Source organism: Bos indicus x Bos taurus, chromosome 12, assembly GCF_003369695.1.
Source record: "Bos indicus x Bos taurus breed Angus x Brahman F1 hybrid chromosome 12, Bos_hybrid_MaternalHap_v2.0, whole genome shotgun sequence".
Taxonomy (NCBI): Eukaryota; Metazoa; Chordata; class Mammalia; order Artiodactyla; family Bovidae; genus Bos; species Bos indicus x Bos taurus.
Genome location: NC_040087.1, coordinates 72,385,790 through 72,410,615, shown reverse-complemented (window position 1 = coordinate 72,410,615; position 24,826 = coordinate 72,385,790). Strand labels below are relative to the sequence as shown.

General features: G+C 39.3%; 1 protein-coding gene across 1 annotated transcript in view; it reads left to right on the top strand.

Annotated features, from left to right (window-relative positions):
- The window catches only part of LOC113902491 (multidrug resistance-associated protein 4-like), a 227,084-nt gene that overhangs the window by 80,518 nt on the left and 121,740 nt on the right, over positions 1-24,826 (top strand). The window contains exon 19 of the mRNA XM_027557826.1: positions 1,148-1,294. Within this exon, the coding sequence (XP_027413627.1) occupies positions 1,148-1,294 (147 nt within the window). The remainder of the gene's footprint in view (positions 1-1,147; positions 1,295-24,826) is intronic.

Genomic DNA, 24,826 nt, shown 5'->3' with positions numbered 1-24,826 from the left:
TTGATGGAATTCAGGAATTTGAGTAGTCTTCAGAGTTGAAATAGCAGTGGTGTCAGCTGAAGGTATTTGGTGGAATATTTATTACAGAAGTTTTTTCTACTCTATTTAGCATTGTGAGTTCAGGAGATGTTAGGAGGGCTATTTTAATTTTTATATGCTTAGTAGGTACTCATTTATGTCCTTAATAAAATATAAATGAAAGTGATTATATTTATTTCCAAAAGTTTCATGTTTCTGTATAATATTTAGTGAGAAATTAGTTGCTCATTTATATTAATTATCATGTGCTAAAATATGATTTGTATTTTCTTGCAATTATTTAAGGACTTTTATGATTGCACTTATTATGGCAATATTTTCATACTCTTTACAGCTACTTGAGCATGGAAGCTGCTACTTTACATAGAAGTAAACTTTGATATAAATTTACCATTTACAAGGAAATGATAAATCATTTCTCCTGTTTCCTGTTATATGCTGGTATTGAAGCATTCCTCAAATTTAGGCTATGTTGTAAATTTAGACATGCTGTAAATACAGAGATTTGAAATATGGAGAAAGGCAAATCAACTATTTTTTATATTTTTCTTTCTTCAAAGTTTTTTACTAGAACTTGTATTGAATTAAGAAAGCCTGAAATTGTAGTTTATACTAATTTTTTCCCATATGATTTTTATTTAATGAAAGGAACATAGTGATTGTTATATTCTTTTTTATAAATGTATCTTGTGAATTATTAAACTTGTATAGAATCTAATATTTATATAAATTTATTCTAATTCTGGGCTTCCCTGGTGGCTCAGATATATGGTATAGAATCTGCATGCAATGCAGGAGACTCAGGTTTGATCCTTGTGTTGGGAAGATCCCTTGGAGAAGGGAATGGCTACCCACTCCAGTATTCTTGCCAGGAGAATTCCATGGACAGAGGAGCCTAATGGGCTACAGTCCATGGGTTTGGAGAGTCAGACATGACCAAGTGACTAGCACTTTCATTTTTTAAAATTCTATATTCTATATATGAATTTATATATAAACTATATTTATAGAATGAAATGCATAGTATCTTTATAAACTGCCTGACATGCTTTAGCATTTTGAAGAAAAGGCAGAGATCTTTGTGGTGAATTATTTATCTTTATTTCAGTTCTAACTGTAGGTACTGTCCTTCTCAGCATCACAAGATCTCTGTTGATATTCTACATTCTTGTTAATTCTTCACAAATTTTGCACAATAAAATGTTGGAGTCCATTTTGAGAGTTCCAGTATTGTTCTTCGATAGAAATCCATTAGGTAAGTCAGACACCAGGTTTGTCAGTAAATGTTTTTTTATCCTACTTAATGCTGGAGTATATTTAATATTCAAAAATAGATGAGATGCTTGGAAGAAAATCACTGTGCATATTCACCTATTTTCTACAAAAAGCTTTACTGATGTTTTTTTCTCCTGCTAGAGAAAATCCAAGTATAGAAGCATATAAGCTTTTACTTCAATTTATGTGGAAAGATAAATAAATGTTCACTTTTAGAATGATTTGGAAATCTATTTGTTGTGTTGGCGTATGAAACACCCTATATTCCAGACAAATGTATTTCAGTATTGTTTGTTAAAATCCTGAGTGTGTTACATAGTGTTAAGCTAGATTGTCTCATAGGAAGGAGCTTCTTACAATGAATCTCTCAAAGAGAAAGGCTGTGTGTTTCTTTTTTTCATTTCCCATCCATTTCTGGGATGACAGCTCTGACATGTGCCCATACTATGAGGTTTACCTAAAGTGGTAATGAAAACTTAGTTACACACAAGATTAGTTACTGGGTTCCAGCCCCAGCAGATCCAAGGAATTTGAAGGGGAGACGGCATCAGCGAGTACACTGGCTTTAATTAAATGTTAATCAAAGATATAAAGAGTAATAGAATGAGGATAGCTCAGCAGGAAAATTCAGTGGAGAAAAGAGGCTGAATAGCTTGGTTTACCCGGAAAACCAATAAAACTTCAAGCCAAGAAGTTTGCACCACTTACATAGGCCACAGGCGTCCTTCCATTCTCCCATGGGAGATGAGACACTGAGGCCTCCCCGGTCAAATCTTAGAAGCCCAGGCAAAATTAGTAAGCTTAGCGGGCCTCCGTGCTACAGATGGAAATTCAGCCAGAGGTTGAGAGAAAGAATGACATGGGGAGACCAAGCTTCGGTGAGCAAGGCCTGTAGCTTTATTTTCAACAGGGGCTTTTATACCATAAGTTGCACATAGAGGATAATAGGGGGTGTGAAATCGTGCAAAGTCAGCAGTCTTTGATCCTTATAGAAACCAAGGTTTCTTTTCTGCAAACTTATCATATACAAATGGTTTAGGTGATTTACATCATCTTCTGGCCAGAAGGCCTATTAACATTTTATGACTCTGACAAAGGTTTGTCAACCATAAGACTTATTTTCTCTAAGAGTAATTATTTTAAAGTTTGGTGCCATCCTTTGAAGGTGTTAGATAAAGTTGCATTCCTATAGGGCAGAGGTGCAGTGGGTTTACAACAAAGGAAAGAATTTATTACCTTAAGGGTCTAAAGTTGCTTACACCAAGGTCACTACTTATTTTTTCTACATACCAACTATATTAATTAATACACATTCAAGGATACAATACAGGGGATGTGGAAACTTGACAGCAAGCATTGGCTTATCAATGAAATCTTTTACTAGTTTTATTCTGACAGCTTCTAACTCTCCGAGAGGCTCTAAGCTGCTTGAATATCTTAAGCTTCCCATGCCTCTCGCGGTTGGGAGACTGTAAACAATCATACGCATAGCTGTAGGAGTCCAGGTAAATTTGTCAGGCAAGTTAGAGAGCCATCTGGGGGGTTTGGATTTAAACACTCCTATTATGCCCAGGAACTTTATTAACTGGAGCTGTAAGTTAACTCTTTATCAGAAAGAGCGAGATGGTGGTGGGGGACAGCTCCCTGTAAAGTCAGAGGTGAGAGCACAAAGCAGTAAAGTAGGCAGACTCTGGTTTTGGGGGTAGATGCTCGAGAATATGCAGGGGGACTCCTGAGGCTTGATCCCGCCTTTGCTTATGCCGAGCCTCCTTCCTCATGACCTTTGCCATGGGTGGAGTTCCTCACGCTGGCTCCCGGCAATTAGTAAAATGAAAACCTCCTCTTTAGTGAAATTAACTCTGTAGTTTACAGTGGACTTTGGTGATGTGTAAGAGGTTCTGTGGTACCTAGCAGGTGCAACTTCAGAAGCAAGTTTCTTGATATGAGTGTCCCTGGAGGTTTCCCAGAAGTTGCTTCCTTCATCCTGAGCCCTTCAACCTATCTTTCTTCTAAAGGTAGAAGTTGAAATGGGTTCCTATGAAGAATTAGCATACATGCTGTATTGCACTTGTGGGGAGGCCCAGAGTAGCTTTGTTTTTGCAGGTGATGATTGACAGGTTCTGTCGAGGCAAAGAAGTGGGCTAGTGGGAGGACAGGATTAGCCTTGGCCTGGCCATCAAATAGTCATGAGACCAAGGCCAAAGCAGGTGGACAGTATTAGGCAGGTGAGTCTCAAGGCAGGATGTAGTCTGTCTTGGTTTAAAAATATGGACTTTGGAGCCAATTGCCTGGGCTCAATCCTGGTGGTAGTTACTGATAGCAATAGCTGTTTATATAATAGTTGTATTAATACTTATGTGCTATTAAAACTTATGTGCTAGTTATTTGATTGTTCTGTTCTCAGTTGTTTTCAGTTTTCTTATCTCTGAAATGGGGTACAAGTTATCTATCTTGACTGTGATAGAATTGATCAGGTTGATACATTCATAATTCTTAACACCCTTAGTGAACCTTAGTGACAATGATGACATGGTGTTTGGGAACTTCTCTGAAAATAGGAATGATAGCTGCCCTTCCTGTTTCACAAGATTGTTGTGAGGATTAAATAAGACTATTCAGGGAAGCATCTTGTGTAGTTTTATTTAGAACATGCTGTTTAGTCCAGGCACTGTGTGGAGCACAAGATGGTAAACTGCAGAGGCCCACCCAGATCTCATCTTATTTTGAAGCCAGAGTGAGGAAGTGATTGGAGGAGTCAGTGCTATTACTGCTGTGAATTGCTCTACTTTGCCTTTTAATGTGAAAACTATAGTCATAAATTTGAGAGCATTAAGTAGAACTGGACTTCTATTATCATAGCCTCTCAGTGCTCATGACCACCATTAACCAGGCAATTCATGTTCAAGACCTGTAGGCTTCTCCAAATGCTGATTCATTTGTATTCAATGATTTTGGACCAAGTTTAAATCTTCTTCCCTTGTGCTTCCCTTCTTCCCTTGGGCTTCCCTTGTGGCTTAGCTGGTAAAGAATCTGCCTGCAATGCGAGAGACCTGGGTTAAATCCTTGGATTGGGAAGATCCCCTGGAAAAGGGAAAAGCTACCACTTCAGTACTCTGGCCTGGAGAATTCCATGGACTGTACAGTCCATGGGGTCACAGAGTTAGACACGACTGAGTGACTCTCACTTAAATCGTCTAGGTCCTTAATCTTAGAGCAGCTGGCATATTAGTATTTATCTTGCTTTCGGCTCCTGTGTCTCTTAGAAGGACTTCATTTCTTCATGAAAATTGGAGCCCAAGTTAGCACTGCAAAAATAAACCTATTAGAAGCCATCAATTATTTACATTTTAGCAGTAGATTACATTGAACTCTTTCTTGGAATTTATTTTCAAAAGTAGAATTTGTAATAGACTATTTATGGTTAGATTTGTTTCTGGTGTGTTATAACATGAAGAGAAAACCACATATACTGATTCTTTGGAAGTTGCAGTTCATAGAATTAGACATCCAGGCTTCCAAGTTCTGTTGTCTGTCAATTAAAGAAATAAAACTGTCGAACACCTAATACATTTTCCTGGGGTTTAGCTGTGCATTGAAGACAAATTGTGGCACTTATGTGGGTTAAATATTTAGTACCTGATAGTCTTACCATATAAATTACAAACTCTTAGCAGAAGCAGACATTTAAAAGGGGCTTCCCTGGTAGCTCAGAGGTAAAGAATCTGCCTGTAATGCAAGAGCTGCAGGGGATGTGGATTCCATCTCTGGGTCAGAAAAATCCCCTGGAGAAGGGTACGGCAACTCACTCCAGTATTCTTGCCTGGAGAATCCCATGGACAGAGGAGCCCAGGGGGATATATATAGTCCATGGGGTTGCAAAGAGTCAGCCATGACTGAAGTGACTTAGCATGCATGTAGACATTTAAAAACTATTATTGGACAAGAAGTTGGGATGTAGCTGGAGATGTTGAATGTCCCAGTTCTGCTGGAACACAGCTTTGGAAGAACTGTGCCAGCAACTTCATTACTCTTCTCCTCAGATTCTAACAAATAAGAAGAGGGGGGCCTTTTCAATCAGCAAGCATTTGTTGGTTGTCTGCTGGTTGTCAGTTGTGGTTTCAACGTTGGGCAAAATGGCCCTGTCTTTCAAGGCATTTGCAAGCTTAAATAATTGTCGAGAGTGGATTGTTTGTTCAAAAAAATTTTGTCAGTATATTTTTATTCTGTACCAAAAGATTCAGAATCAGATTTTAATACAACTTTCGATTGGAGATCTTGATTCACAGATACACAGCAACTCACACATTTACAAGAATAACTGTATCTTTTTTATAAGCAATTATGTAAGGGTTGCACTTTATTTCAGAAAATTTCCAAAAACTGTTTTCCTGGAATTTTAAGACAGATTGTTTTTGGAATAAAATCACAACAGTGGGAGTGAGAGGAATTTAGGGAATAAAGTAATTATTTATTTAAGATGATTATCTCTAAGCTTATAGAAAACTCATGCTGATTTGTAATCAGATTCTTGACAATAATGAAATGTACTCCTGACCAATCAGGGACTGTCTGTGTGCCAGAGCTCATCTCTGAAGCTGTTAGGGAAAGAAAAGGGAAGCCAGCACTTCCAGTCTTGCCCCCTATAAACATCTACACACACTTCTCTGGGCTTTTTAGAAGTGTGTGTTACAAATGCTTTGAAGGGCTCCCCAGGGGACTTAGTAGTAAAGAATCTGCCTGCCAAGTCAGCAGAGGTGGGTTCGATCCCTGGGTCAGAAAAATCTCCTGGAGAAGAAAATGGCAACCCACTCCAGTATTCTTGCCTGAGAAATCCCATGGACAGAGGAGCCTACAGGCTACAGTCCATGAGGTCATAAAGAATCAGATATGACTTAATAACTAAACAACAACATCAAATGCTTTGACAGTAGGTCAAACCAAAATCACAGAAAACTAACTACAATGATCCATAGATCACAGCCTTGTATAACTCAATGAAGCTGTGAGCCATGCCATGCAGGGCCACCCAAGATGGATGGGTCATGGTGGAGAGTTCTGACAAAATGTGGTCTGCTGGAGAGGGAAATGGCAAACCGCTTCAATGTTCTTGCCTTGAGAACCCCATGAACAGTAAGAAAAAGCAGAAAAATATGACAGCAGAAGATGAGCCCCCTAGGTCAGTAGTTGGTCATTATGCTACTGGGGAAGAGTAGAGAAATATCTTCAGAAGGTCTAAAGAGGCTAGGCCAAAGCAGAAACATCACCCACTCGTGGATGTGTCTGGTGGTGAAAATAACGTCTGATGCTTTAAAGAACAATACTGTATAAGAACCTGGAATGTTAGGTCCATGGATCAAGGCAAATTGGATATGGTCAGGCAAGAGATGGCAAGAGTGAATATCAACATCTTATGAATCAATGAACTAAAATGGACAGAAAGGTGATGACTGTTAATTCAGATGATCATTATATCTACTACTGTGGGCGGGAATCCCTTAGAAGAAATGGAGTAGCCCTCATAATCAACAGGAGAGTCCAAAATGCAGTACATGGGTACAATCTCAAAAATTACAGAATTATCTCTGTTCATTTCCAAGGCAAACCATTCGACATTATAGTAAAGTCTATGCCCCAACCATTAATGCTGAAGAAGCTGAAGTCAAATGCTTCTATGAAGACCTACAAGACTTGTTAGAACTAACACCAAAAAAAGATGTCCTTTTCATTGTTGGGAGTTGAAATGCAAAAGTAGGAAGTCAAGAGATATCTGGAGCAACAGACAAGTTTGACTTTGGAGTACAAAATGAATTAGGTCAAAGGCTAACAGAGTTTTTCCAAGAAAGCACATGGTCATAGCAAATACCCTCTTACAACAACACAAATGGTGACTCTACATATTGACCAATAATACCAAAATCAGATTGACTGTATTTTTTCTTTTTAAAAAATTTTTATTTTATTTTTAAACTTTACAAATTGTATTAGTTTTGCCAAATATCAAAATGAATCCGCCACAGGTATACATGTGTTCCCCATCCTGAACCCTCCTCTCTCCTCCCTCCCCATACCATCCCTCTGGGTCATCCCAGTGCACTAGCCCCAAGCATCCAGTATCGTGCATCGAACCTGGACTGGCAACTCGTTTCATACATGATATTATACATGTTTCAATGTCATTCTCCCAAATCTTCCCACCCTCACCCTCTCCCACAGAGTCCATAAGACTGTTCTATACATCAGTGTCTCTTTTGCTGTCTCATACACAGGGTTATTGTCACCATCTTTCTAAATTCCATATATATGTGTTAGTATACTGTATTGGTGTTTTTCTTTCTGGCTTACTTCACTCTGTATAATAGGCTCCAGTTTCATCCACCTCATTAGAACTGATTCAAATGTATTCTTTTTAATGGCTGAGTAAAACTCCATTGTGTATATGTACCACAGCTTTCTTATCCATTCATCTGCTGATGGATATCTAGGTTGCTTCCATGTCCTGGCTATTATAAACAGTGCTGCGATGAACATTGGGGTACACGTGTCTCTTTCCCTTCTGGTTTCCTCAGTGTGTATGCCCAGCAGTGGGATTGCTGGATCATAAGGCAGTTCTATTTCCAGTTTTTTAAGGAATCTCCACACTGTTCTCCAGAGTGGCTGTACTAGTTTGCATTCCCACCAACAGTGTAAGAGGGTTCCCTTTTCTCCACACCCTCTCCAGCATTTATTGCTTGTAGACTTTTGGATCGCAGCTATTCTGACCGGTGTGAAATGGTACCTCATAGTGGTTTTGATTTGCATTTCTCTGATAATGAGTGATGTTGAGCATCTTTTCATGTGTTTGTTAGCCATCTGTATGTCTTCTTTGGAGAAATGTCTATTTAGTTCTTTGGCCCATTTTTTGATTGGGTCATTTATTTTTCTGGAATTGAGCTGTAGGAGTTGCTTGTATATCTTTGAGATTAGTTGTTTGTCAGTTGCTTCATTTGCTATTATTTTCTCCCATTCTGATGGCTGTCTTTTCACCTTGCTAATAGTTTCCTTTGATGTGCAGAAGCTTTTAATTTTAATTAGGTCCCATTTGTTTATTTTTGCTTTTATTTCCAATATTCTGGGAGGTGGGTCATAGAGGATCCTGCTGTGATGTATGTCAGAGAGTGTTTTGCCTTGACTGTATTTTTTGCAGCCGAAGATGGAGAAACTCTATACCATCAGCAAAAACAAGACCTGGTCTGACTGTGACTCAGATCACGAGCTCCTTTTTGCAAAATTCAGACTCAAAGACAGTAGGGAAAACCACTAAGCCATTCAGTTATGATCTAAATCAAATTACTTATGATTATGCAGTTGAAGTGATGAATAGATTCAAGGGATTAGATATGATAGAGTACCTGAAGAAATATGTCTGGAGATTTGTAGCATTGTACAGGAGGAAGTGATCAAAACCATCCCCAAGAAAAAGAAATGAAAGAAGGCAAAATGATTGTTTGAGGAGGATTTTAAAATAGCTTAGAAAATAAGAGGGAAGGTAGTCCTAGGATGGCGGAGGAATAGGACGGGGAGACCACTTTCTCCCCAACAAATTCATCAAAAGAACATTTAAACGTTGAGTAAATTCCACAAAACAACTTGTGAATGCCAGCAGAGGACAGCAGGCACCCAGAAAAGCAGCCCATTGTCTTCGAAAGAAGGTAGGAAAAAATATAAAAGACAAAAAAAGAGACAAAAGAGGTAGGGATGGAGCTCCGTCCTGGGAAGGGAGTCTTAAAAACAGAGAAGTTTCCAAACACCAGGAAACACTCTCACTGCCAAGTCTGTGGCAAGCCTTGCAAGCACAGAGGGCAACATAACAGAAGGAAAAATAAATAAATAATTAAAACCCACAGATTATGAGCCCAACAGTAACTCCCCCAGCAGAGAAGCAGCACAGATGCCTGCACCCGCCACTAGCAAGTGGGGCCTGGGCAGGGAGACACAGGCTGTATTGCTTAGAGTAAGGGCTGGGCCTGAATGCCCCTAGGGCAATCTGAGGGAACTAACTTGGGCTAGCAAATCAGACTGCGGGATAGCTACCACGCGAAAAGTCCTAACCTAAGAAACTGCCAGGCCCATGCACAGAACAAAGGACTGAACAGAACTAGCCGGCTGCAGATCATCCCCCTCCTGTGACAGGCAGCCAGAGCCAGAGGGGGCAATCGCAGCCCCAGAGAGACATTATCTACCAAACTGCAAGCAGGCTTCTTTGCTAACTAAGACTTCTTGGGGTTCTGGACAGTCAACATCTGCCTGAGAAGGTGCACTGGTTGTACACCCAGAAAACTGAGCAGCAGGGACGGGGAGGTGATAAGTTGCAGCGACTGTGCTCGCCATACACCTCATCACCTGAGCTGTTTGGACCTGGGAAGGGCACAAAACACAGGCCCAACCAAGTCTGTGCCTCTGAGGACTACCCGAATGTCTGAACCTGAGAAGCTTAGACCTGGGAGATGCATGCAGCCCAGGGCAGGCCTCGGATGGTTCCTGGCAGAGCAACCTAGAACCTGACCAGTGTGGGCAGGGAGGGTGCACGTGCCATGAGCGGGGGCAGGCCCACTGTGGCTGAGACACTGCAAGCACGCGCCAGTGTTATTTGTTTGCAGCATCCCTCCTTCCCCACAGCGCGACTGAACAAGTGAGCCTAAAAAAAGTGTCCACCACCGCCCTCCTTGTGTCAGGGTGGAAATCAGACACTTAAGAGACCAGCAAACAGAAGAAGCTAAAACAGAGGGAACCGCCTTGGAAGTGACAGATTCAATAGGTTAAAACACTGTAGTTAGTACCAACTACATAGGAAGGGGCCTATAGATCTTGAGAAATGTAAGTCAGAACAAGGAACTATCTAAAAAAGAACTGACCCCACACTGCCCACAACAACACCAAAGAAAGTCCTAGATATATTTTTACTATTTTTACAATCATTTTTTTTTTACTTTTAATTAAAAAAAATTAAGTCCTCTATTACCCCTTTAATTTTCATTTTTATAACCTACTATTACTTTGCAAAAAAAAAGACCCTATTTTTAAAGCAAACTTCATATACATATTTTTAAAAATAATTTTTGTGACTTTTTTCCCTTCTTCTTTTCTTTAATATTGTATTTTTGAAAATCCAACCTCTACTCTAGATTTTTAATCTTTGCTTTTTGGTATTTGTTATCAATTTTGTACCTTTAAGAACCCAATCTTCAGTACCCATTTTTACTTGGGAGTGAGATTACTGGCTTGATTGCTCTCTCCCGCTTTGGACTCTGCTTTTTCTCCACCAGGTCGCCTCTGTATCCTCCTTCCCCCTTCTATTCTCTACCCAACTCTGTGAATCTCTCTGTGTTCCAGACGGTGGAGAACAATTAGGGAACTGATTACTGGCTGGATCTGTCTCTCTACTTTTGATTCCCCCCTTTTATCCTCCTGGCCACCTCTGTCTTCTTCCTCCCTCTTCTTTTCTCTGTATAACTCTGTGAACATCTCTGAGCGGTCCAGGCTGTGGAGAGCACATAAGGAAGTGATAACTGGCTAGCTTGCTCTCTCCTCTTTTGATTCCACCTCATCTCATTCGGGTCACCTCTAACTCCCTCCTCCCTCTTCTCTTCTCCATGTAACTCTGTGAACCTCTCTGGGTGTCCTAACTGTGGAGAAACTTTTGATCTTTAACCTAGATGTTTTATCAATGGTGCTGTATAGAAGAAGTCTTGAGACTACTGTAAAAATAAGGCAAAACCAGAAGCAGGAGGCTTAAGTCCAAATCCTGAGAACACCAGAGAACTCCTGACTCCATGGAACATTAATTGACAGGAGCTCATCAAACGCCTCCACACCTACACTGAAACCAAGCACCAACCAAGGGCCAACAAGTTCCAGAGCAAGACATACCACACAAATTCTCCAGCAACACAGGAACACAACCCTGAGCTTCAATATACAGGCTGCCCAAAGTTACTCCAAACCCATTGACATCTCATAACTCATTACTGGACACTTCATTGCACTCCAGAGAGAAGAAATCCAGCTCCACCCACCAGAACACCAACACAAATTTCCCTAACCAAGAAACCTTGACAAGCCTCCCGTACAACCTCATGCACAGTGAGGAAACTCCACAATAAAGAAAACTCCACAAACTGCCAGAATACAGAAAGGCCACCCCAAACTTAGCAATATAAATGAGAGGAAGAGATAGAGGAATACCCAGCAGGTAAAGGAACAGGATAAATGTCCACCAAACCAAACAAAAGAGGAAGAGATAGGGAATCTACCTGATAAAGACTTCAGAATAATGATAGGGAAAATGATACAAAACCTTGAAATCAAAATGGAATCACAGATAAATAGCCTGGAGACAAGGATTGAGAAGATGCAAGAAAGGTTTAACAAGGACCTAGAAGAAATAAAAAAGAGTCAATATATAATGAATAATGCAATAAATGAAATGAGAAACACTCTGGAGGCAATGAATAGTAGAATAACGGAGGCAGAAGATAGGTAGAAGATAGAATGGTAGAAATTAATGAATCAGAGAAGAAAAAAGAAAAACGAATTAAAATTAATGAGGACAGTCTCAGAGACCTGCAGGACAATATTAAATGCCCCAACATTCGAATCATAGGAGTTCCAGAAGAATAAGACAAAAAGACCATGAGAAAATACTTGAGGAGATAATAGTTGAAAACTTCCCTAAAGTGGGGAAGGAAATAATCACCCAAGTCCAAGAAACCCAGAGAGTCCCAAACAGGATAAACCCAAGGTGAAACACCCCAGACACATATTAATCAAACTAACAAAGATAAAACACAAAGAACAAATATTAAAAGCAGCAAGGGAAAAACAACAAATAACACACAAGGGGATTCCCATAAGGATAACAGCTGATCTTTCAATAGAAACTCTTCAGGCCAGGAGGGAATGGCAAGACATACTTAAACTGATGAAAGAAAATAGCCTACAGCCAAGATTACTGTACCCAGCAAGGATCTCATTCAAATATGAAGGAGAAATCAAAAGCTTTACAGACAAGCAAAAGCTGAAAGAATTCAGCACCACCAAACCAGCTCTCCAACAAATGCTAAAGGATATTCTCTGACAGGAAACACAAAAAAGGTGTATAAATTTGAACCCAAAACTATAAAGTAAATGGCAACAGGATCATACTTATCAATAATTACCTTAAACATAAATGAGTTGATGTCCCAACCAAAAGACAAAGACTGGCTGAATGGATACAATACCAAGACTCCTATATATGTTGTCTACAAGAGACCTACCTCAAAACAGGGGACACATACAGACTGAAAATGAAGGGCTGGAAAAAGATATTCCACGCAAATAGAGACCAAAGAAAGCAGGAGTAGCAATACTCATATCAGATAAAATAGACTTTAAAACAAAGGCTGTGAAAAGAGATAAAGAAGGACACTACATAATGATCAAAGGATCAATCTAGGAAGAAGAAATAACAATTATAAATATATATGAACCCAACATAGGAGCACTGCAATGTGTAAGAAAAATGCTAACAAGTATGAAAGGGTAAACAACAATAACACAATAATAGTGGGAGACTTTAATACCCTACTCACACCTATGGATAGATCAACTAAACAGAAAATTAACAATGAAAAACAAATTTTAAATGATACAATAGACCAGTTAGACCTAATTGATATCTATAGGACATTTCATCCCCAATGAATTTCACCTTTTTCTCAAGTGCACATGGAACCTTCTGCAGGATAGATCACATCCTGGGCCATAAATCTAGCCTCGGTAAATTCAAAAAAATTGAAATCATTCCAAGCATCTTTTCTGACCACAATGTAGTAAGATTAGATCTCAATTACAGGAGAAAAACTATTAAAAATTCCAACATAAGGAGGCTGAACAACACGCTGCTGAATAACCAACAAATCACAGAAGAAATAAAAAAGAAATCAAAATATGCATAGAAATGAATGAAAATGAAAACACAACAACCCAAAACCTGTGGGACACTGTAAAAACAGTGCTAATGGGAAAGTTCATAGCAATACAGGCATACCTCAAGAAACAAGAAAAAAGTCAAATAAATAACCTAACTCTACACCTAAAGCACTAAGAAAGGAAGAAATGAAGAACCCCAGGGTTAGTAGAAGTAAAGAAATCTTAAAATTTAGGGCAGAAAGAAGTGCAAAAGAAACAAAGGAGACCATAGCAAAAATCAACAAAGCCAAAAGCTGATTCTTTGAAAGGATAAATAAAATTGACAAACCATTAGCCAGACTCATCAAGAAACAAAGGGAGAAAAATCAAATCAATAAAATTAGAAATGAAAATGGAGAGATCACAACAGACAACACAGAAATACAAAGGATCATAAGAGACTACTATCAGCAATTATATGCCAATAAAGTGGACAACATGCAAGAAATGGACAAGTTCTTAGAAAAGTACAAATTTCCAAAACTGAACCAGGAAGAAATAGAAAATCTTAACAGACCCATCACAAGCATCGAAATTGAAACTGTACTCAGAAATCTTCCAGCAAACAAAAGCCCAGGTCCAGATTGCTTCACAATTGAATTCTACCAAAAATTTAGAGAAGAGCTAACACCTATCCTACTCAAACTCTTCCAGAAAATTGCAGAGGAAGGTAAACTTCCAAACTCATTCTATGAGGCCACCATCACCCTAATACCAAAACCTGATAAAGATGCCACAAAAAAAAAAAAAAAAAAAGAAGAAGAAAACTATAGGCCAATATCACTGATGAACATAGGTGCAAAAATCCTTAACAAAATTCTAGCAATCATAATCCAACAACACATTAAAAAGATCATACACCATGACCAAGTGGGCTTTATCCCAAGCATGCAAGAATTCTTCAATATCCACAAATCAATCAATATAATATGCCACATTAACAAATTGAAAAATAAAATCCATATGATTATCTCAATAGATGCAGAGAAAGCCTTTGACAAAATTCAACATCCATTTATGATAAAAATTCTCCAGAAAGCAGGGATAGAAGGAACATACCTCAGCATAATAAAAGCTATGTATGACAAACCCACAGCAAACATTATCCTCAATGGTGAAAAATTGAAAGCATTTCCCCTAAAGTCAGGAACAAGACAAGGGTGCCCACTTTCACCACTACTATTCAACATAGTTTTGGAAGTTTTGGCCACAGCAATCAGAGCAGAAAAGGAAATAAAAGGAATCCAAATTGGAAAAAAAACCTTCCAAATTGGAAGTAAAACTCACTATTTGCAGATGCCATGATCCTCTACATAGAAAACCCTAAAGACCCCACCAGAAAATTACTAGAGCTAATCAATGAATATAGTAAAGTTGAAGGATATAAAATCAACACAGAGAAATCCCTTGCATTCCTATACATTAATAATGAGAAAATAGAATAATTAAAGAAACAATTCCATTCACCATTGCACTGAAAAGAATAAAACACTTAGGAATATATCTACCTAAAGAAACTAAAGACCTATATATAGAAAACTATAAAACACTGGTGAAAGAAATCAAAGAGGACACTAATAGATGGAGAAATATACCATGTTCATGGGTCAGAAGAATCAATATAGTGAAAATGAGTATACTACCCAAAGCAATCTATAGATTCAATGCAATCCCTATCAAGCTACCAACAATATTCTTCACAGAGCTAGAACAAATAATTTCACAATTTGTATGGAAATACAAAAAACCTCGAATAGCCAAAGCAATCTTGAGAAAGAAGAATGGAACTGGAGGAATCAACCTGCCTGACTTCAGGCTCTACTACAAAGCTACAGTCATGAAGACAGTATGGTACTGACACAAAGACAGAAATATACATCAATGGAACAAAATAGAAAGCCCAGAGATAAATCCACACACCTATGGACACCTTGTCTTTGACAAAGGAGGCAAAAATATACAATAGATTAAAGCAATCTCTTTAACAAGTGGTGCTGGGAAAACTGGTCAACCACTTGTAAAAGAATGAAACTGGAACAGTTTCTAACACTATACACCAAAATAAACTCAAAATGGATTAAAGATCTAAACATAAGACCAGAAACTATAAAACTGCTAGAGGAGAACATAGACAAAACACTCTCCGACATAAATAACAGCAGGATCCTCTATGACCCACCTCCCAGAATATTGGAAATAAAAGCAAAAATAAACAAATGGGACCTAATTAAACTTAAAAGCTTCTGCACAACAAAGGAAACTATAAGCAAGGTGAAAAGACAGCCTTCAGAATGGGAGAAAATAATAGCAAATGAAGCAACTGACAAACAACTAATCTCAAAAATATACAAGCAACTCCTACAGCTCAATTCCAGAAAAATAAATGACCCAATCAAAAAATGGGCCAAAGAACTAAATAGACATTTCTCCAAAGAAGACATACAGATGGCTAACAAACACATGAAAAGATGCTCAACATCACTCATTATCAGAGAAATGCAAATCAAAACCACTATGAGGTACTGTTTCACACCAGTCAGAATGGCTGCGATCCAAAAGTCTACAAGCAATAAATGCTGGAGAGCGTGTGGAGAAAAGGGAACCCTCTTACACTGTTGGTAGGAATGCAAACTAGTACAGCCACTCTGGAGAACAGTGTGGAGATTCCTTAAAAAACTGGAAATAGAACTGCCTTATGATCCAGCAATCCCACTGCTGGGCATACACACTGAGGAAACCAGAATTGAAAGAGACATGTGTACCCCAATGTTCATCGCAGCACTGTTTATAATAGCCAGGACATGGAAGCAACCTAAATGTCCATCAGCAGATGAATGGATAAGAAAGCTGTGGTACATATACACAATGAAGTATTACTCAGCCATTAAAAAGAATACATTTGAATCAGTTCTAATGAGGTGGATGAAGCTGGAGCCTATTATACAGAGTGAAGTAAGCCAGAAGGAAAAACACCAATACAGTATACTAACGCATATATATGGAATTTAGAAAGATGGTAACAATAACCCTGTATATGAGACAGCGAAAGAGACACTGATGTATAGAACAGACTTTTGGACTCCGTGGGAGAGGGAGAGGGTGGGATGATTTGGTAGAATGGCATTGAAACATGTATAATATCATATAAGAAACGAATCACCTGTCCAGATTTGATGCAGGATACAGGATGCTTGGGGCTGTGCACTGGGATGACCCAGAGGGATGGTACGGGAAGGGAGGTGGGAGAGGTGTTCAGGATGTGGAGCACATATACACCTGTGGCACATTCATATTGATGTATGGCAAAACCAATACAATATTGTAAAGTAATTAGCCTCCAATTAAAATAAATTTAAAAATAAAATAAAAAGACAGCTATAGAAAAAAAAAAAAAGTGAACTACAAAAAAAAAAAAAAAAGAGAAGCAAAAAGCACAGGACAAAGGGAAGAATATACCCAGCTGCATGCAGAGTTCCAGAGACTAACATGGGAGAGATAAGAAAGCCTTCTTAAGTGTACAATGCAAAGAAATAGATGAAAACAATAGAATGGGAAAGACCAAAGATCTCTTCAAAAAAGTAGAGCTACCAAGGGAGCATTTCATTCAAAGATGAGCACAATCAAAGACAGAAACAGCAAGGACCTAACAGAAGAAGAAGAGATAAAGAGGAGGTGGCAAGAATACACTGAAGAACTATACAAGAGAGGTCCTAATGGATAACCACGATGGTGTGTTCACTCAACTAGTGCCAGACATCCTGGATTGTGAAGTCAAGTGGGCTTTGGGAAGCATTATTATGAACAAAGCTAGTGGAGGTGATGGAATTCCAGCTGAGCTATTTCAAATCCTAGAAGACAATGTTAAAGTACTTCACTCAATGTGCGAGCAAATTTGGAAAACTTAACAGTGGTCATGGAACTGGAAAAGGTCACTTTTCATTCCAGTCACAAAGAAGGGCAATGCCAAAGCATCTTCAAACTAACATACAACTCTGTTCATTTCACATGCTAGCAAGGTAATGCTCAAAATCTTTCAAGCTAATCTTATTTCTGAGAAATAAGGCTAACAAACCACAAAACAAAATCCACAGCTTGTTTTTTTGTTTGTCTTGTTTTGTATTTATATTTTATTTTCATCGGAGCTTAGCTTCATCCTTGAGCTCATTTTAATTTGGTTTCACAGGGATAGCTTAATTTTGCATATAAGCACCAAACATCTGGTTTACATTTTGTTTAATTATGATACCATTAAAGTTTAGTACAGAAGTCTAAAGAATTAATTAAAGAAAATGGAAAATTTCATAAAGTTAGTTCTATTTAAATGCAGTGTTGGAATAGTCCCAGGGACATGGATGTACTTAGGACTAGCAGTAACTTACTATTTTTTAGAAAATGCTTTAATGGGTCAAAATGGAGAGCTTCTATATATTCACCTTTTTCAAATAGCATGAAAAATGACACATTTCACACATAAAAGTTGAACTTGACCTAAGGCAGTTTTAGATTATCAGGTCTTCAAATTTTATTCACAGGATGTTTTTAGAGACATTTTGTGCTTTGTTCACTGCAGTTAATTCCAGGCAATTCTTCAACATTTCTACCAGGTAGACATTCTGATACTTTAGAACTTCTCTTTTGGCAAAATATGGTTAAAGCAGCCTGGGACAAAAATGAGATTACTAGTTATTCTTATAAATTGTGGATTATATTTTTAAAGCTATCAAAGGCATAATAAATGCTGAAGAATAAATATAGTTCTCCTATAAATACCTAATTAGCATAAATAAACTAACCATTTAGATGTCATAAATTACTGGTTGGGTTATAAAATGGCATTGAAGGAGATGGAAAATGCATGGTTCTTGGTAGGAGACAGCTGAGTGAAGACAGAGAGCCCTTAGTCATGAACACCTGGCTGCTAGGTAGCTGTGTTAGGAAGGGAGCACCTACCTTGTCCTGAGTCTTGGCATTCAGCCTCAATCATGTCTGAGAGGCCTGAAGGTCTGAAATTCAGTAATTCTACCACCTTGCAGAACTTGCTTAGAAATAATTGGGTGAAAAAGAAAAACAAAATAGGTTATAAGAAGTTCAGTTCAGTTGCTCAGTTTTGTCTGACTCTTTGCAACCCCATGAACTGCAGCATGCCAGGCCTCCCTGTCCATCACAATTCCCAGAGTTTACCCAAACTCATGTCCGTTGAGTCAGTGATGCCATCCAACCATCTCATCCTCTGTCGTCCCCTTCTCCTCCTGCCTTCAATCTTTCCCATATAGGGTCTTTTCAAATGAGTCAGCTCTTCGCATCAGGTGACCAAAGCACTGGAGTTTCAACTTCAATATCAGTCCTTCCAATGAACACCCAGGACTGATTTACTTTGGCATGGACTGGTTGGATCTCCTTGCAGTCCAAGGGACTCTCAAGAGTCTTCTCCAACACCACAGTTCAAAAGCATCAATTCTTCTCTACTCAGCTTTCTTTATAGTTCAACACCCACATCCATACATGACTACTGGAAAAACCATAGCCTTGACTAGACGGACCTTTGTTGGAAAAGTAATGTCTCTGCTTTTTAATATGCTATCTAGGTTGGTCATAACTTTCCTTCCAAGGAGTAAGTGTCTTTTAATTTCATGGCTGCAGTCACTATCTACAGTGATTTTGGAGCCCAGAAAAATAGTCAGCACTTTTTCTATTGTTTCCCCATCTATTTCCCATGAAGTGATGGGACCAGAATCCATGATCTTCGTTTTCTGAATGTTGAGCTTTAAGCCAACTTCTTCACTCTCCTCTTTCACCTTCATCAAGAGGCTCTTTAGTTCTTCTTCACTTTCTGCCATAAAGGTGGTGTCATCTGCATATCTGAGGTTATTGATATTTCTCCCAGCAATCTTGATTCTAGCTTGTGCTTCATCCAGCCCAGCGTTGCTCATGATGTACTCTGCATATAAGTTAAATAAGCAGGGTGACAATATACAGCCTTGACATACTCCTTTTCCTATTTGGAACCAGTCTATTGTTCCATGTCCAGTTCTAACTTCAGAGGATATTTATGATAGTAGTTTGCTACACCATCTAATATTTCAAAGATCTACTGCACAACAAAGGTTTCATCTGTTGGCAGTTATAATTCTCCCAGAGATATGAGATGGAAACTGCATTTTGCCTTGAAAGGCAGTTAATGTACACTGGGCCAGGAAAAATACCATTCCTGGAGAGAGAGTTAGTGCATTCCAATGGAAGGAGGATTCCCGTGATAGGTGGTTTCCTGTTCTCTCAGAATCAGGAGCTCATATTTCCCATGTCTCTCTGTGGCCACCTCATTTCCTGTGGTTCATGGTTGAGGAATCCACAGAAATCATGAAACTGAGCCCTTGGGCATTTTCTTGCAGACATGCTCCATGGCTTTCCTCAGACCCACCATGTTTCGGAACCACCATCTTAGAAATTTTTTTTTTTTTGCCTATTACTGTCCACTGTCCATTCCTGACAGTGAGTGAGCCTCGAGTCAGACTCCTGTGTGACAGCCTGTATGACATATGCATAGGATCCGTGGGTAAAGAACAAGCCTGATCTAGCTCCCCGCACCCCCCCTGCCCCCGAAATTTCCCTAGTGCTTAGGAAAAGTAAAATATCAGTTAATCACTGTAACAAAGCATTTAGGGCGGCTGTAACAGAGGGTTTCCTGGGGCAGTTGGTGAGGTGTATCTACTCCTTAAAGGTCAGTTTCCTACCATATTTAGCAATAGGTGATGCGACTTGCCCTGAATCACAGTTCAGAGCAAGACCTGGGATCAGGAGTCTCTCAAGTCCTGAACTTTACTAGTCAGTTATGTTTTTCTTAGACCGTCTGTGCTAATTCATTCTTTTAGTCATTTTTTCACTTGCTAATCCATTTATTCAATCGTCAATAAATTAAATAATTTAATTTAGAGGTGGAGTTATTTTAAATGTTTTATTATGGTTAACCAAGGGAGATTTACTGGAACTCTTCTAACTGTTAATATTTAAAGTATTCAGCATCTAGTGGGGTAGGCATTAGCTAGTCAGAAGGGTTCAGGCTGTCAGTAGCTAGTGGTCATCACTGTTCATACTAGCTTAACTCCAGCCATGCCTATCATGCTATTAGCTCATATTTATTGCTAGGTATTTCCATCTAAGCTACCAGGGAAGCCCCAGATATTTAATAGCGCTTTCCAACATGTCTGGTAAAATAGCTCTGTCTCATAGATGTTTTGACATGAATTGTCTGAGTCTCTATAACCTGGTGAGTTAGTTCTCAACAAGGGTCCTACTATCTTGTGTTGCTCATGCCAATCGAAGGAAACTGAGTTTAATTCAGAAGCATAGGAAATCTTTATCCTTTGATCAAAGAATAGAGAGATTTGAGCTTGTATTCTGAAGTACATGTTCTCTCCCACAAAGGCCCTGAACATGGCTACTTTATAAGGTTCTTGCCTGTACACATGGGTCCCACTGCCATCTTAAAGCCATTTTGCATCAGGGACTCTGGTCTGAGGGGAATATGTAAGGCTTTTGCACATGGTACCCTATGAGCAAGTGAAACTTGACTAAGCACAATGGGAAAAAAAGGGCTAGACTTTATTGCCCAGATTCTATCTTTATTTCCGGGGAATCATTAATGACCTTTGCTGATGACAGTATGATGAACAGGCACTTCACTTTGAAGCATGAATTTCCCCAAGTTCGAAAACATCAGCTAACAAAAGCAACTGCTTGAAATATCAATGGAGGCTGAAAATTGAAAACAAAGTATTTATAGCAGGAGGGCTTGTTTTATTCATTCTCTCAGAATATGCTTGAGTGCCTTCTATTCATGAGGCATTTGGCCAGACACTGTGATAACAGCAGTTAATGAAACAGAAAAAAATCTGTGTCCTATTAATGTCCTTATTCTAATTTGTGTGAATAGAAAGCAGAAAAATGGTTGTTAGCTCCTGGAAGCAAAGAATGGAATTTAAAAGGGCAGTGATTATACTTGTAGAAAAGACACGGTTAATTTAAAGGTTCTTGAGATAGCAGATGTAACTGATCCCCACTGGGTCAGTGACCCTTTTAATGAGCCCGTTGCTTGGAGTTGCAAATGTTGCTTATGAACCTGGGTCCTGTATAGCAGAGCAGAAGGTTTGTCCCTTGATTAAGAAATGGAGAAGGGAGAGCTCCTACTCTAAAAATATCTCTCCCTAAGGGGAGGGGAGAGTAAAGAAATTTTAAGTGGTAGGAGGCAAGTAGGTCACTGGAGCTCTAGGAAAGGGTAATATTTCCAGAAATAGCCAAGATAGCTAAGGCATGCACAGTCTTCCATGGTCCTTTGCACATGGCAGGAATTGTGCTGAGTAGAGCACAAATCCCCTCCTTGGGCAGAGGTCTTAGCATGGTAATGAAGCACCTCCAGGTCTCATCTGTGTAGGCACATTCATGTAGTCAAATCAGAGGTGATTCAGGGCACTTGGCCACTGTATATCTTTGAAAATACAACTGGAAAACATCTCTGTCAAATACCAGATGCTTTGAAAGCAACATAGAGGTAAATAAAGATAATAGTCCTTTAGCTCTTAGGGTGGGTATAAATGAAAAAGGCCCATCATCAGAAATGTTCAGTTTGTTTCTTGTTTCTCAAAAGTGTGGTCCCTAGACAAGCAGCATCAGAATCAGTCTGAAGTTGTCAGAAATTCAGAATTTTTAGGCACAACCCAGTGCTCTTGAGAATATACATCTTAACCAGATCCCTGAGAGATTCCTATACAGATTAAAGTTTGGGAAGTATTGTTCTTATGAATATTGGGCTATTTCTGATTTAACTACACTCAGACTCACAGGATCCCTCTACCTATTGGTAGTTTCACATCAGATCAGATCAGATCAGTTGCTCAACTGTGTCCAAATCTTTGAGACCCCATGAATCGCAGCACGCAAGGCCTCCCTGTCTATCACCAACTCCCTGAGTTCACTGAGACTCACGTCCATCGAGTCAGTGATGCCATCCAGGCATCTCATCCTCTGGCGTCCCCTTCTCATCCTGCCCCCAATCCCTCCCAGCATCAGAGTCTTTTCCAATGAGTCCACTCTTCACATGAGGTGGCCAAAGTACTGGAGTTTCAGCTTTAGCATCATTCCTTCCAAAGAAATCCCAGGGCTGATCTCCTTCAGAATGGACTGGTTGGATCTCCTTGCAGTCCAAGGGACTCTCAAGAGTCTTCTCCAACACCACAGTTCAAAAGCATCAATTCTTCGGCACTCAGCCTTCTTCACAGTCCAACTCTCACATCCATACCTGACCACAGGAAAAACCATAGCCTTGACTAGACGAACCTTTGTTGGCAAAGTAATGTCTCTGCTTTTGAACATGCTATCTAGGTTGGTCATAACTTTCCTTCCAAGGAGTAAGCGTCTTTTAATTTCATGGCTGCACTCATCATCTGTAGTGATTTTGGAGCCCAGAAAAATAAAGTCTGACACTGTTTCCACTATTTCCCCATGTATTTCCCATGAAGTGGTGGGACCAGATGCCATGATCTTCGTTTTCTGAATGTTGAGCTTTAAGCCAACTTTTTCCACTCTCCACTTTCACCTTCATCAAGAGGCTTTTGAGTTCCTCTTCACCTTCTGCCATAAGGGTGGTGTCATCTGCATATCTGAGGTTATTGATATTTCTCCCAGCAATCTTGATTCCAGCTTGTGTTTCTTCCAGTCCAGCGTTTCTCATGATGTACTCTGCATATAAGTTAAATAAACAGGGTAACAATATACAGCCTTGACGAACTCCTTTTCTTATTTGGAACCAGTCTATTGTTCCATGTCCAGTTCTAACTGTTGCTTCCTGACCTGCATACAAATTTCTCAAGAGGCAGATCAGGTGGTCTGGTAGTCCCATCTCTTTCAGAATTTTCCACAGTTTATTGTGATCCACACAGTCAAAGGCTTTGGCATAGTCAATAAAGAAGAAATAGATGTTTTTCTGGAACTCTCTTGCTTTTTCTATGATCCAGCGGATGTTGGCAATTTGATCTCTGGTTCCTCTGCCTTTTCTAAAACCAGCTTGAACATCTGGAAGTTCACGGTTCACATACTGCTGAAGACTGGCTTGGAGAATTTTGAGCATTACTTTACTAGCGTGTGAGATGAGTGCAATTGTGTGGTAGTTGGAGCATTCTTTGGCATTGCCTTTCTTTGGGATTGGAATGAAAACTGACCTTTTCCAGTCCTGTGGCCACTGCTGAGTTTTCCACATTTCTTGGCATGTTGAGTGCAGCACTTTCACAGCATCATCTTCCAGGATTTGGAATAGCTCAACTGGAATTCCATCACCTCCACTAGCTTTGTTCGTAGTGATGCTTTCTAAGGCCCACTTGACTCCACATTCCAGGATGTCTGGCTTTAGTCAGTGGTCACACCATCGTGATTATCTGGGTCATGAAGATCTTTTTTGTACAGTTCTTCTATGTATTCTTGCCATCTCTTCTTAATATCTTCTGCTTCTGTTGGGTCCATACCATTTCTGTCCTTTATCGAGCTCATCTTTGCATGAAATGTTCCTTTGGTATCTCTGATTTTCTTGAAGAGATCCCTAGTCTTTCCCATTCTGTTGTTTTCCTCTATTTCTTTGCATTGATCACTGAGAAAGGCTTTCTTATCTCTTCTTGCTATTCTTTGGAACTCTGCATTCAGATGTTTATATCTTTCCTTTTCTCCTTTGCTTTTCGCTTCTCTTCTTTTCACAGCTATTTGTAAGGCCTCCCCAGACAGCCATTTTGCTTTTTTGCATTTCTTTTCCATGGGGATGGTCTTGATCCCTGTCTCCTGTACAATGTCACGAACCTCATTCCATAGTTCATCAGGCACTCTGTCTATCAGATCTAGGCCCTTAAATCTGTTTCTCACTTTCACTGTATAATCATGAGGGATTTGATTTAGGTCATACATGAATGGTCTAGTGGTTTCCCTACTTTCTTCAATTTAAGTCTGAATTTGGCAATAAGGAGTTCATGGTCTGAGCCACAGTCAGCTCCTGGTCTTGTTTTTGCTGACTGTATAGAGCTTCTCCATCTTTGGCTGCAAAGAATATAATCAATCTGATTTCGGTGTTGACCATCTGGTGATGTCCATGTATAGAGTCTTCTCTTTTGTTGTTGGAAAAGGGTGTTTGTTATGACCAGTGCATTTTCTTGGCAAAACTCTATTAGTCTTTGCCTTGCTTCATTCCATATTCCAAGGCCAAATTTGCCTGTTACTCCAAGTGTTTCTTGACTTCCTACTTTTGCATTTAGTCCCCTATAATGAGAAGGACATCTTTTTTGGGTGTTAGTTCTAAAAGGTCTTGTAGGTCTTCATAGAACCATTCCACATGCATGTTTACAAATTAAAGATGATTAGAGTGTTGGTGAATTCCAAGGTTATCAGAGTTAATCTTATCAACTGTTCTCCCTGATTGATATGTAGCAAGGTGGTAACAGAGTAGGTTCCAGGTCTTACAGTCTCTCCTCAGTAAGAGCAACTTTAAAATATT